General features: G+C 35.1%; 2 protein-coding genes across 2 annotated transcripts in view; one reads left to right on the top strand and one right to left on the bottom strand.

The window, feature by feature from the left end:
* The window catches only part of LOC126812681 (autophagy-related protein 16-1), a 36,652-nt gene extending 31,916 nt beyond the window's left edge, over positions 1 to 4,736 (bottom strand). The window contains exons 1-2 of the mRNA XM_056098302.1: positions 4,626 to 4,736; positions 2,436 to 2,550 (exon numbers count right to left, since the gene is read on the bottom strand). Coding sequence (XP_055954277.1) covers positions 2,436 to 2,550; positions 4,626 to 4,731 — 221 coding nt within the window. The 5' untranslated portion in view covers positions 4,732 to 4,736. The remainder of the gene's footprint in view (positions 1 to 2,435; positions 2,551 to 4,625) is intronic.
* Positions 4,737 to 4,952: 216 nt separating this feature from the next.
* The window catches only part of LOC126812708 (phosphatidylinositol 3,4,5-trisphosphate 5-phosphatase 2A), a 117,972-nt gene continuing 110,602 nt past the window's right edge, over positions 4,953 to 12,322 (top strand). The window contains exon 1 of the mRNA XM_056098904.1: positions 4,953 to 5,026. The gene's annotated coding sequence lies outside the window, so the exon portion shown is untranslated. The remainder of the gene's footprint in view (positions 5,027 to 12,322) is intronic.

Raw genomic sequence — 12,322 nt, 5'->3', positions numbered from 1 at the left:
TTATGAATTTTAATCATATAAACTTAACACATTTTACTTTGTTTGGCCTTATATACATGTACAGATAAACCATAGAAAAGGTGGGAGGTTCATGTGTACATGATTTTCAAGCATATTGAAGTAATTGATGACAATGAATTTGGACATGAAATGATAAATCAGTGTTCTTCCACTTGTCATAGAGTTACATTGTATAATAATATCACAGTCAAATGATAAATCACTGCTCTTCTACTTGTCATATAGTTACATTGTATAATAATATCACAGTCAACACTTACTTTCTAAAGGTGTAAAATTTCATCTTGATTATTATAAAAATCAAAATAAACAGAGTGGCTAATAAATCCAGCATTCTTATATCTATTTTTTAAATTATAAATATGCAAAGATAATTTACAATTTCATCTAAAACTTTTGGGAAAAAAAAAAGAATGTTATTTTGAATTTAACTAAATTGTATGGTCGAGTGTTAAAAGTTGGATGGTGGAAGCTTCTTTATACAAGAGCAGAAAATGAATCACAGCAGCTTCTTAGCACAAATTACACAGTAGATATTGGACGATTGGTATGATGAATAATCATATAGTAATCAGCACTAATTATTCAAATTAGATATTGGATGATTGGTATGAACAATAATCACATCATCACTAATTGTTCATAATAAGCATAGAACTTTTGAAACACGACCAGTGCTTTAATGTCTGAAAATGTATAGAAAAGGAAGTCTACAATTGTCAATCCAGTGTCAGATGCACAAATTTCTGTTTCCTTCAATGCAATTTGCAAACTCTTTAATCCGATTCGAAATGGCACATTATCACATTTAAATCATTCCAAAGCATTAGATAAGTTTTATATTATTCCAAAATTTATCCTGAATTCCTAAAATCACAGCCTTTCTCCACAAAAATTAAGTAAGACTACAGAATCTGAGCTATTGTTGGGTTGATCAATCATATATGTCAAATTGTTATATGGCATGTGTCAGAAATCTATTGTTTTTGATTTGGTTTATCATATATAAACATCTACTACAGGTGTGAAAATCTGTAGCCTAAGGCATATAATAAAATATTTCTCAGCGATTGAACTGTCAAAAATATACATATAAGGTGGCCCAAGAAAAAAGACCACACTATTTCAAGTGCAGTCCTTCATGTTTAAGGGGAGCTTTTGTTCCTGCTCCTCTCGACGCACGTCGGCTTTCCTTCGAAGGAATCATTAAAGACTCCTGCAAATTAGCAAAATCGCTCTCCTAAATATTGAGATTAATAAACTACTTTCAGTTTTCGTTTACTTTTAAACTGCATATATTCAAGGTATTAGGAGCTTTTTATGGCTCCCGCACAATTTTATAAACATGAAGGACTGAAAGTGGAATCATTCAAAAAGATCACACTATTTGAAGTGGAATAATTAAAAAAGACCACACTATTTAAAGTGGAATCATTCAAAAAGCAATCTACCTAGATCATTAACATTTCACATGTCGTACAATATGGTTGTTAAACAACTTCAATCCAAATTACAGGTTCATTTACAGCAATATGAGGAATTGAAAATTGAGAGAGAGAGAGAGAGAGAGCGGGAGAGAGAGAGAGAGGATTTATGTTTTAACCTCCACTCTCCACAAACTAGATCATTTCGGGACTAACATATGGTTCTATTTTATTTCAATAATTCACTTGTGCGTAGGGGTCTTTAGCAGAGGGAGGAAACCGGAGGACCCCGAGAATACTCACAATGTTGGACAGGCGACCCTACTCCTTGACACATACAACCGGGAAATCGAAACCATGCCAGTCGACTCAACAACAGAACTTATGATCCAACAGCCCCCATCATTAGACAATATAAAAACAAGCCTATATTAGTGTTGGATAAAATCTTTTAATGGACCTCAGTTTAATTTCGATTGAATCCAAGTTGGAAGACTATCTACTGTTGATATTTTGGTTTTGTTTTTAAATTATATTTGAGTAAATTTCAGCATGGATAGGCCGTGAAACATCAGGTATATTGCCAAGTCTTTCAACAATTGTTAATAACCCTGTCAGACCTGGATGGCGTCATTAGTGCGCTGCTGCGACCACACGGCGACCAGAAATTGCACAAGGTCACCGGCAAATTGAACCCACATGTCCCCAAAAATTATAAACTTGAAAAAAGCTGCATTCTTACCACAACCTGTGCAATGATAATGTGTTCTCACAGCACACCCGAACATGCTCAAAACAAAACGTCGTGACTCGGTGATCATTGGCGAGCATAGCACGATATCTGGCGTTTTGACCACACTTTTACCACACTTATGGTGATCTTGACGTGCTCTGAGACCATTTTCTGTCACTGTAACAGCGCAGTCGGGACGCCACCCCTATCTGACGGGGTTATAAACTTTTTTTACTTTATATTTCTAAACTACTAACCCACTTTCTACTTTAACACGTAAATTCAAATTTTCTTCTCTCAATCTTTCAGCTTCAACCTGACTATGAACTGATTTTGATCGAAGATTTGAGACTTGTTCTTGAAGTTTGTTATCTGGAAAAATGTACAAGAAAATTATAAGTGCTGGAAGAAAACACTACACGAAACAAGAATACAATACAAAGACAACCAGGCTGACCTTAAAAATATCTTTGTTTCACCAAACCCGACCCACAATCGAGGAGAAGGGTCGGTAGGTCGGGTTTTTTTCAGATTTTTTTTTTAAGAGCTAATTTGACAGCTTGATAATTTTCCGGGTGCAAACATTCGTCTTCTTTTATTGGCAAACAAATCAATGACATCGGCATCGGGATTTTTCTTGATGCACGACTCGCACACAAATTGCGACAAACTCACGTTTGAAACTCCCTCAACACGTTTTTAACGATCGTGCGGGTTGTGCCTTTATTTTTCTCGAAAACGGATATTGAAAATATCGTCGTCATGTTTAAAACGACGCCCCACAGACATAGAGGCAGAATCATTTCGTGGGAATGGACGTGCTTTCGTCTGCAACCATTTTGTTGAGAAGCGACACCTATTACGCTTTCGCCTTGATCAACCAGTTTCAATAATGAATCAAACCATAGCCATAATAAAGGGAAATAACTCTCGTGATATATTTCAGGTTGACACACAAAATAAAATAAAAAGATCGCGGAAAAGTGCAATAAAATAATTTAAGTCGGGGGTGGTTTTAGTTAGTCGGTCGCGTTAGGCGAAACAAAGATATTTTTAAGGTCAGCCCCAACAGGACAATAGTAAGCTGTAAAAATGAGAGAACAGACAGAAAGGGTGCACAAGCATGGAAATAACATTTTTGAAAAGAGAGAGAGAGAGAGATTTTATTTCAATAATTCGCTTGAGCGAGGTTGGACAGACGACCCTACTCCTTGTCATGTACAACCAGGGAATCGAAACCACGCCAGTTGACTCAATGATAGTCCATATGATATAGAGCGCACATGCTAACCATTTGGCCATCCAACCACCCATTTTTGAAAAGAAGCATAACACATACCTATAGAGAGAAATAAAATAGGGTTTAACCTCATACTGTTCTGTGCTAATGAAGACGGGCATATGCCATACAGTGTGCTTTGAGGAAAAATTTGCCCTGACAGCAGCGCTACGGCCTACTCTTATATATCGTATTCCAACTGCCAAGGGATCTTTTGTGTGCATGCCAACGTATACATTGGACCTCATTTTTTTTGTCCCATCCGTCCTGCATCACTCACAAGAGGAAACCACGCCGGAAAAAACTGATGAACTTTCTCGGCCAATACCAAAAGCGTACCTGCCACCTCCAGGCTAGCAAGCCAGTCTCTTACTCACTTACATTGTAACCACTGTGGCTCCACCTATGGAGAGAGGAGGCAGAGGGGAAGGAGTAGATGTAAGCCGAATCACCCAAGAAAAATCCCATGAGTTTCAAATTTAGACTGTAAAATGTGTTTTGCTCTAATATTTTCCAAGAAAATTCAAAGGGTAATTCATATTTGTGCTTTGGTTGTTCAGTCATTAAAAACAAATTTTTTTTTTTTTTTTGGGGGGGGGGGTGACCGTTCGCATGTTATGACTTATACTTTTACATTGAGCACATTCATACATGTATGATCACATTTGATTACACAAAATCTGAATATTAATAATCGGTAATACATGTAGGCCTAAAATAACGAAGTATTGAACTGTACAATAACTAAAGGGTTAATTTTGCATGCATGACAGTGTATGTACAGCTCAGTGTGGAGCAGTTTGACTCATTTAATGGTAACATGAATAGATCGAATGGTGAAATGATTAGAAATACATGTACTAAATGATGAATGCCAAAAAGGATGCCTTATTGCTTATTCATTGAGGAAGTTGAGCTGGGGCCCTTAAGTGTTCAAATAAAACCCTCAAAAAACAGCGTCAGATATTAAAAAGTCTCAGCAGATGACTAATAATCATTTCTTCATTACAGGCATCTGCTAGTATTCAGTATGTGACTCAGAAAATTACAATAATAAGGAAAAGAAAAATCAAAACATTGAATATTTCGTCGGAAACCACCCACCTAAATATTACTATTTCGTAAAGATTAAAATAAAATGTTGCTAGAATTTTTAATGGATACTCACTAGATTGAATCAAGCTTGCATAAGTTTGGGTTTGAGTTTTATTACGATTCTTTAGCTGTAAAATTAAATTTTGTTTCCAACTCAAACTTTCACTGTGCGCTGCCATCTTGAATATTGGTGAAATTTCGTTACAGAGTTGCAAAGTTTCGTAATTTTATTTTAACAAACTGGCTCAAGTTTCTAGGATTATGACAAGTAAATAGTCATATTGCGAATAATTTGTGACTTTATTTGGATGAGTAATGAATCATAAAGATGTGACAATTATTCTGATATTTCACCTACTGGCTCTGTTTGACATAAAAAAAAAAGGGTGAAGGTCACTGTTAAAAAATCCAATACATCCTGTCCATCGAAAGACTACTGTTGCTTCATTGAATATTTTTATAGAGTTTCCTGAGGTGAGTTGAATTTAATTTTGATTTTAAGCTATACAATTTTCAATATTTTTTCAACAGAGAGACACAGATAAAGATGACAACTTTTCATTCATCCATTATGATCAACTGTCTTTGTTTACAAAGAATACATGTGTAGTAGGGCATTCTTTCTATATAAATGTGACACTGACAGTTATAAAAATAATACCGTGCTCACGCATTGTTGACTCAAGCTATTTATAGTAGTATTGGCAACACTGTATCAATTTGACATCATTCACATATCACCATGTAAATGAAGGCCAGTGGTAGCCCTTTTGGGGAGCAGGTCGTTTCATCCCACTACTGTTTCATCCGGGCTGTTTCATCCCAAATTTACACAGGTCCTTTAATAAAAATCATCCCACTTATATCGGGTTGTTTCATCCCACAAATTTAAAAACGGGTATTACATGAACTTTTAATATTTTATTTATACATTAATACAAATAACAACATGCCAATGCAATTTTATCATGAATAGTGTCCAACTCCTTCTTTTGCATACGCCTTAGCTTATTTTCCGAATATTTTATTTATACGATGTCAATGCAATTTTAATATGAATAGTGTCCAACTTCTTTCTTTGCATACGCTTTAGTTTATTCAGAATCCACACCACTTCTCGACACCAATTTCACTAAAATTACATTACTTACAATCGGGCGATGCTCATAGCAAAATATTCAACTTGTAATACACTGTATAGTCATTTGCATACATGTTGGTTTCACTATAACAGGATTGCCAGTGATAGAACAGATCAAAGGTGAACTAATCTAAAATCATAACGGAAATTACCTAACAATACGAATAAACAATACGAATATACAGTGGTGAACTAATCTCGGCTGTGATCGGTAATCAACAAAAATCGACGAGTAAACATTATTCGTTCGGTTCCTGACGAAAATTTACTACGAAACCGGATATCGTCTCTGATTGGCCAATTTTATCACATGGTTATTAGCGGTCTTTTTCAATATGGTGGCCTCTACAGGCATCCTTGTTGGTGCTGAATTTACGACTCTAAATTCACTTTTAGAGGCGATGAAACAATTTGAATTTAAGAATAAAGTGACATATTGGCGAAGAGATACGCAGACATTAGAAAATGCAAGAATCGAGGGTTAGGGTTAGGGTTAGAACCGAACCTATCGCGATAGAATAACCACGTGGTGAAATTGGCCAATCAGAGACGATATCCGGTTTCGTAGTAAATTTTCGCAAGGAACCGAATCCGATCGTTTATCCACTTCCTAAAAAATAATGTATCAAGCTTACATGCATGGGGATGTTTAAATAATAATTATCACCATTTCTTAACACAAGATAACTTTTGTCACAACTTCATTTGAAATTCACGGCAAGAATGGAGTTTTCCAATGACTATATGCATATATGCTATCATTTCTCAGCCAATCAGCACTTGGAATTTTGTTACTGTATCTGGTTCCATGCCATATAAAGCATTGCATACAAGAAGCATTGTCACTAAGGTTAAAGTTGGCGTGAAAATTGCACAGTATCCATGGACATGAATAAAAAAAAAAAACCACTTGATAATAGTAATATGTAGTGTCTGTGATGTATTTTGGCGATAAAGACAGGGGTATCCTCATCGAAACATTGCTTTGTATTAAACTCAGTAATTTTGTATCCATAAAATTGTACCTTGTGTTAAGATAAACGATGTTAGACATCATAAACTAATCTTATAACAAAACTTTATCCATCGAATAATTTATATTTAGATTTCATATCAAGTCAATTACATGCTGTCGAAACATTAAAACAAAGCCAATTAAGAAACGATACCAGTATACTTTATTACAAAGACATCGGTGAACCAATCTAAAATCATAACGGCAATTAAATAACAATACAAATATACTTGACTACAAAAACATTGGTAAACTGACCTAAAATCTAAAATCATAACGTCAATTAACAAACAATATGAATATACTTTATTACAAAAACAGCGGTGAATTAATCTCGTTCGTGATCGGTACCAAGTAAAACATATTTATTCCATACATTTAAATTGTGTACGAGTCACGTATTAGATGGAGACGATTTAACCATTATTAGTTGTGAACGACTTAAAGATACATTATGGGAGATTAGATAAAGAGCTGGCAGTTCTCACTATAATAGTTAAAAACTAGATAATGTAAAGGCAATTTGCTGAAAATTCCAGTCAAATTGATCCACTCTGAACCGAGAATTTAACAAGTGAATTTTAGGCCTCGCCTCGATCATCATTATTAAAGTCGGTACGATAAAAAAACATAGCCTTGATTATCCATTTTTTGATTGAGCAGCAGATTGAATTCTAATCCAGTAATATTGCAGCCTAGTGATGATATCAAGAGTTGATTATGGTCTGGATAAGTTAATTAATGATCAGGCCTAAAGAAAGACCTGCAATAGGCAGATTTAGCTCTTGCATAATGTATGTTTAACCAATGGTTGTGGGCAAATTAACTGTGGCTGACTTTGCTTGTGGATGAGTTAACTGGCATCCCATATTTACACTAGCCATCATTGAAATGAGTTTAACAAACGCTTGTGATAAATACCTTAGTTCAAAATAGGTCAAGGCATATAGATCGAACCTGTTGAAGTGAGTGGTGTGGTCACTTGATTTGTCATTTAAGTGAATATTGACTATTTATTTAAAGTTTGGTCTATTTTATTTACTACCGCTTTAAGGGTATCCCCTAGAAAAACATGTTTACTACCGCTTTAAGGGTATCCCCTAGAAAAACATGTTTACTACCGCTTTAAGGGTATCCCCTAGAAAAACATGTTTACTACCGCTTTAAGGGTATCCCCTAGAAAAACATGTTTACTACCGCTTTAAGGGTATCCCCTAGAAAAACATGTTTACTACCGCTTTAAGGGTATCCCCTAGAAAAACATGTTTACTACCGCTTTAAGGGTATCCACTAGAAAAACATGTATGTCTCACCTAATTAAAGCTTGACTGAACAGACTGGTTCACTGGTTTACTGGTTAATCCCCATATCGTCGACCTGACAGAGAATTAACTAGTTCTATCTAACATTATTCTAGTTCTGAGGAAAATGAGTTTAAAGTTTCATATTAAACAATATTAAAACAACTCTTTGCGGGAGCATTCTCTATTTATACTGTACATGGACAGATTTCACCAGTGGGTAATTCTACATGTATATATATGTAGATCCGAAATGTATATAAGGTCCATGGTTTAACATCCACTTGATACAAACTAGGTCATTTTGGGATTAACATATGGGTTCAGTTTTATTTCAATAATTCGCTTGCGAGTAGGCGTATTTAGCAGTGGAAGGAAATCGGAGAACCCAGAGAAAACCCACTAGGTTGGATTGACGACCCTACTCCTTGTTCCTTGTCACGTAAAAGGGGGTTGGATGGCCGAATTATTGGAATAAAATTGAACCATATATTAGTACAGAAATGACCTAGTTTGTGTTGAGTGGATGCCTGTCCAACCTTGTGGGTTTTCTCCGGGTCCTCCGGACCCCTCCAACTGCTAAAGACCCTTGCACATAAGTGAATTATTAAAATAAAATTGAACCATGCAACTGGGGAATCGATACCACACCAGTTGACTCAATGACAGACCTTATAAATCAAAAAACAAATAAAGTTTAGGCATTCAGAAAAAAAAGGACATGTATAGATTTTTAAGATCTTTTATAGATAAAAGTGAGTTATCAGTTGTTATCTGAAAGTATAACATGTTTGTTTTCCATTTATTTTACTCATTTAAAAATAATCGTGGTTTTGTCACGTTATGGATATATCTTATTACGTCACTTGAAGTATTATCACGAGAGTTTGTCATGCTTCAGGTTTTATTTTACATGAATGCATGACAGGCTTTCGTTTGTCTGACAGATTCTGCTAATTTATGTTCACCTGCATTTCTTAATTAAAGGTATTCACATATCTTTTAACAACCAGGGGCATTAGTCACAAGAAAAAGATTACCTTCAGATTTATGATATGCAAGAATTATGCAGTCGGATATCTTATGTAGATATAAAATTTGAAGACCTTAAAGATACATTGTGTAAGATTTACATGTAGATAAAGAACTGGCCGTTCTTGCTATAATAGTTCAAAAATAGATAATGCAAAATGAATATATTGAATGGAATTTTTATTCAAAGTACTTTATTCTGAGCGAATTAACCACTGTTTGTAGTTTTGACAAGATATGGGCATTGATTGTTTATTAACGTAACCACGGTGCTGGTTATTTGAGTCTTAGCCTTGCATCGCCGGTTTTTAGATTAAACCATTAAATGGTCCAACTGGTGACAAGATGTGTGCATTGATTGTTTATTAACTTAACCACAGTGCTGGTTATTCGAGTCTTAGCCTTGCATCTCCATTTTTATACGCCCACATTGAAATGTGGACGTATATTGCCGTCGCCCCCGTCCGTCCGTCGGTCCGTCCATCGTCCACAATTTCTTGTGAACGCTCTAATGCCAAAAGTTATCATCCAATTGTTTTAAAATTGATATATGTTGTTTACATTAGTGAGATGAAGAATCCTATTTAATTTCAATAATTTCTGTTTATTATGTCTAGAGTTATGGCCCTTGTTTCACTTTATTGAACCTTGTGAACGCTCTAACGCCAAAAGTTATCATCCGATCTTTCTGAAATTTATATGCATTATTTAGATTACTCAAACGAAGAAGCCTATTGAATGTCAGCAATTTTCGTTTATTACGTCTAGAGTTATGGCCCTTGTTTCACTTTATTGATCCTTGTGAACGCTCTAACGTCAAAAGTTATCATGCTATCTTTCTGAAATTTATTTGCATTATTTAGATTACTGAAACGAAGAAGCCTATTGAATTTCAGCAATTTCCGTTAATTACGTCTAGAGTTATGGTCCTTGTTTCACTTTATTGATCCTTGTGAACGTTCTAACGTCAAAAGTTATCATTCGATCTTTCTGAAAATTATATGCATTATTTAAATTAGTGAGACGAAAAAGCCTATTGAATTTCAGCAATTTCCGTTAATTACGTCTAGAGTTATGGCCCTTGTTTCACTTTATTGAACCTTGTGAACACTCCATCACCAAAAGTTATCACCGAATCTTTGTGAAATGTATATGCATTATTTAGATTAGTGAAACGAAAAAGCCTATTGAATTTCAGCAATTTCCGTTTATTACGTCTAGAGTTATGGCCCTTGTTTCACTTTATTGATCCTTGTGAACGCTCCAAGGCCAAAAGTTATCACCCAATCTTTGTGAAATTTATATGCATGATTTAAATTAGTGAAACGAAAAAGCCTATTGAATTTCAGCAATTTACAGTAATTACTTCTAGAGTTATTGCCCTTGTTTCATTTTGTTAAACCTTGTTAATGCTCGATTGATGAAAGTTATCATCCGATATGTATGAAATTTATATGCATTATTTAAATTAGTAAAACGAAAAAACCTGTCAAATTTCAACAATTTCTGTAGATTACTTCCAGAGTTGAGACCCTTGTTTCAGTTTGTAGAAGCTTGTAAACCCTCAAAACGACAAAATTTATAATCTGATTTGTATGGAATTGTCTTGTAATGACCCCCAATTACCTATAAAGGAATAAATATTCGACAACCCTTGTCGACCGCTTGGACGATTTAGCTGCTGTGGGCGTATGTTTTGTTGCCTGGCAACCTATCTTTAGATTAAACCGTTAATTGGACCAACCGTTATAATCTACTTAAAATTGGAGCCATCCGATGGCATCGAAAGTTTAATGTGGTCTTGTCATATTAATAAATGTCTAATTAATAATTTATATAACATTTAAGGCCTAAAGAAAGACCTGCAATAGGCAGATTAAGCTCTTGCATAATGTATGTTTAAATGTCTAATTAATAATTTATATAACATTTAAGGCCTAAAGAAAGACCTGCAATAGGCATATTTAGCTCTTGCATAATGTATGTTTAAGTAAGACTGAAAGCATGAAAAAACGAATTGAAAAAACTCAGATTTTTATCAGATACATGTAGAAACATGTACTGTTGGAACTGTTGGAAGAACGTTGTATCAACATTTATAATATTGTACATATACTGTTGGAAGTACATTGTATCACTCAATAATCTCAATGTTATCAAAATATTGTACTGTTGGGAGTATGGAGGTTGGATGGCCGAATGGTTAGCGTGTGCGTGTTGTATCATACGGTCTAAAGAAAGACCTGCTATCGGCAGATTTAGGTCTTGAATAATGCCTCTTTAAATATAGAAATGAAATAGTTACGTAATACGATATCTGAAGTCAATATGATACTTGAGCAATGTTGGTTTGCGTCCATACCACCATAAGAACAATAGAACTGGTTTTCAGAGTGTGGTATATGGAATGAAATGGAATAGGATTTAACATCCTACTGTTCTGTTTCTTTCAAACTCTAATGAAGACGGGGATATGCCATGCAGTGAGCTATAAAAAAATTTTGCCTGGACAGCAACGCTATGGCCTACCGTTAATTTGAATTCTAACTTTTAAAGGTTCTTTTTCGTGCGTAAACAGGACTTCGCGTGACATCACATTTTTTGTCCCTTACAACCAACTAGATGCTGTTCGTTGCCAGACTCTCCGCTCTCCCACTGACAAAGGGAAACCACGCTGGAAAAATCCAAAGATCTTTGTCGACCAGCTGGAGTTGGAACCGTGACTTCCAGGTTGGCGACACAGTGCCTTATTCATTGAGCCACCACTGCTTCTAGTATATGGAATGGAATGTGTTTTAAGTTTCATCAACATACACGATTTTCTTTTCGGTGGTTATAAATCTATAAAGCAAGGCGGATAAAGTTCTAAGTCAAGGGGCAAAAATATTAAAAAAATTCTTTAGAATTGATAGCTATTTTAAATTCAATAGGATTCTTCTACAGCCTACTCTTGTATCGTATTTTAACTGTCAAGGGTTTTTTTATGTGTACACAGGACCTTGGTTTCTTGTCCCATTCAAAAGGAGACGAATAAATATAAGCCTTTCTCTTGTTTTTGAATCCTTATACCTTTTGACAGTGTATGTATACAATATCCAACTTATTTGAATAAAAATATTGTTTAAATCAAAAGGACTATACATTGTTCTTGCCAGGCCCTCCATCCTGCATCACTGACATGGGGAAACCATAACGGAATATCCTGATGAGGGACATGGGACCTCCATGTTAATGAGCCAACATCTAACTCACTGAGCCATCGTGGCTCCAATCAGATGGTA

Source organism: Patella vulgata, chromosome 1 (assembly GCF_932274485.2).
Source record: "Patella vulgata chromosome 1, xgPatVulg1.2, whole genome shotgun sequence".
NCBI classification, from domain to species: Eukaryota; Metazoa; Mollusca; class Gastropoda; family Patellidae; genus Patella; species Patella vulgata.
This window is presented reverse-complemented; position numbering and strand designations above follow the sequence as displayed.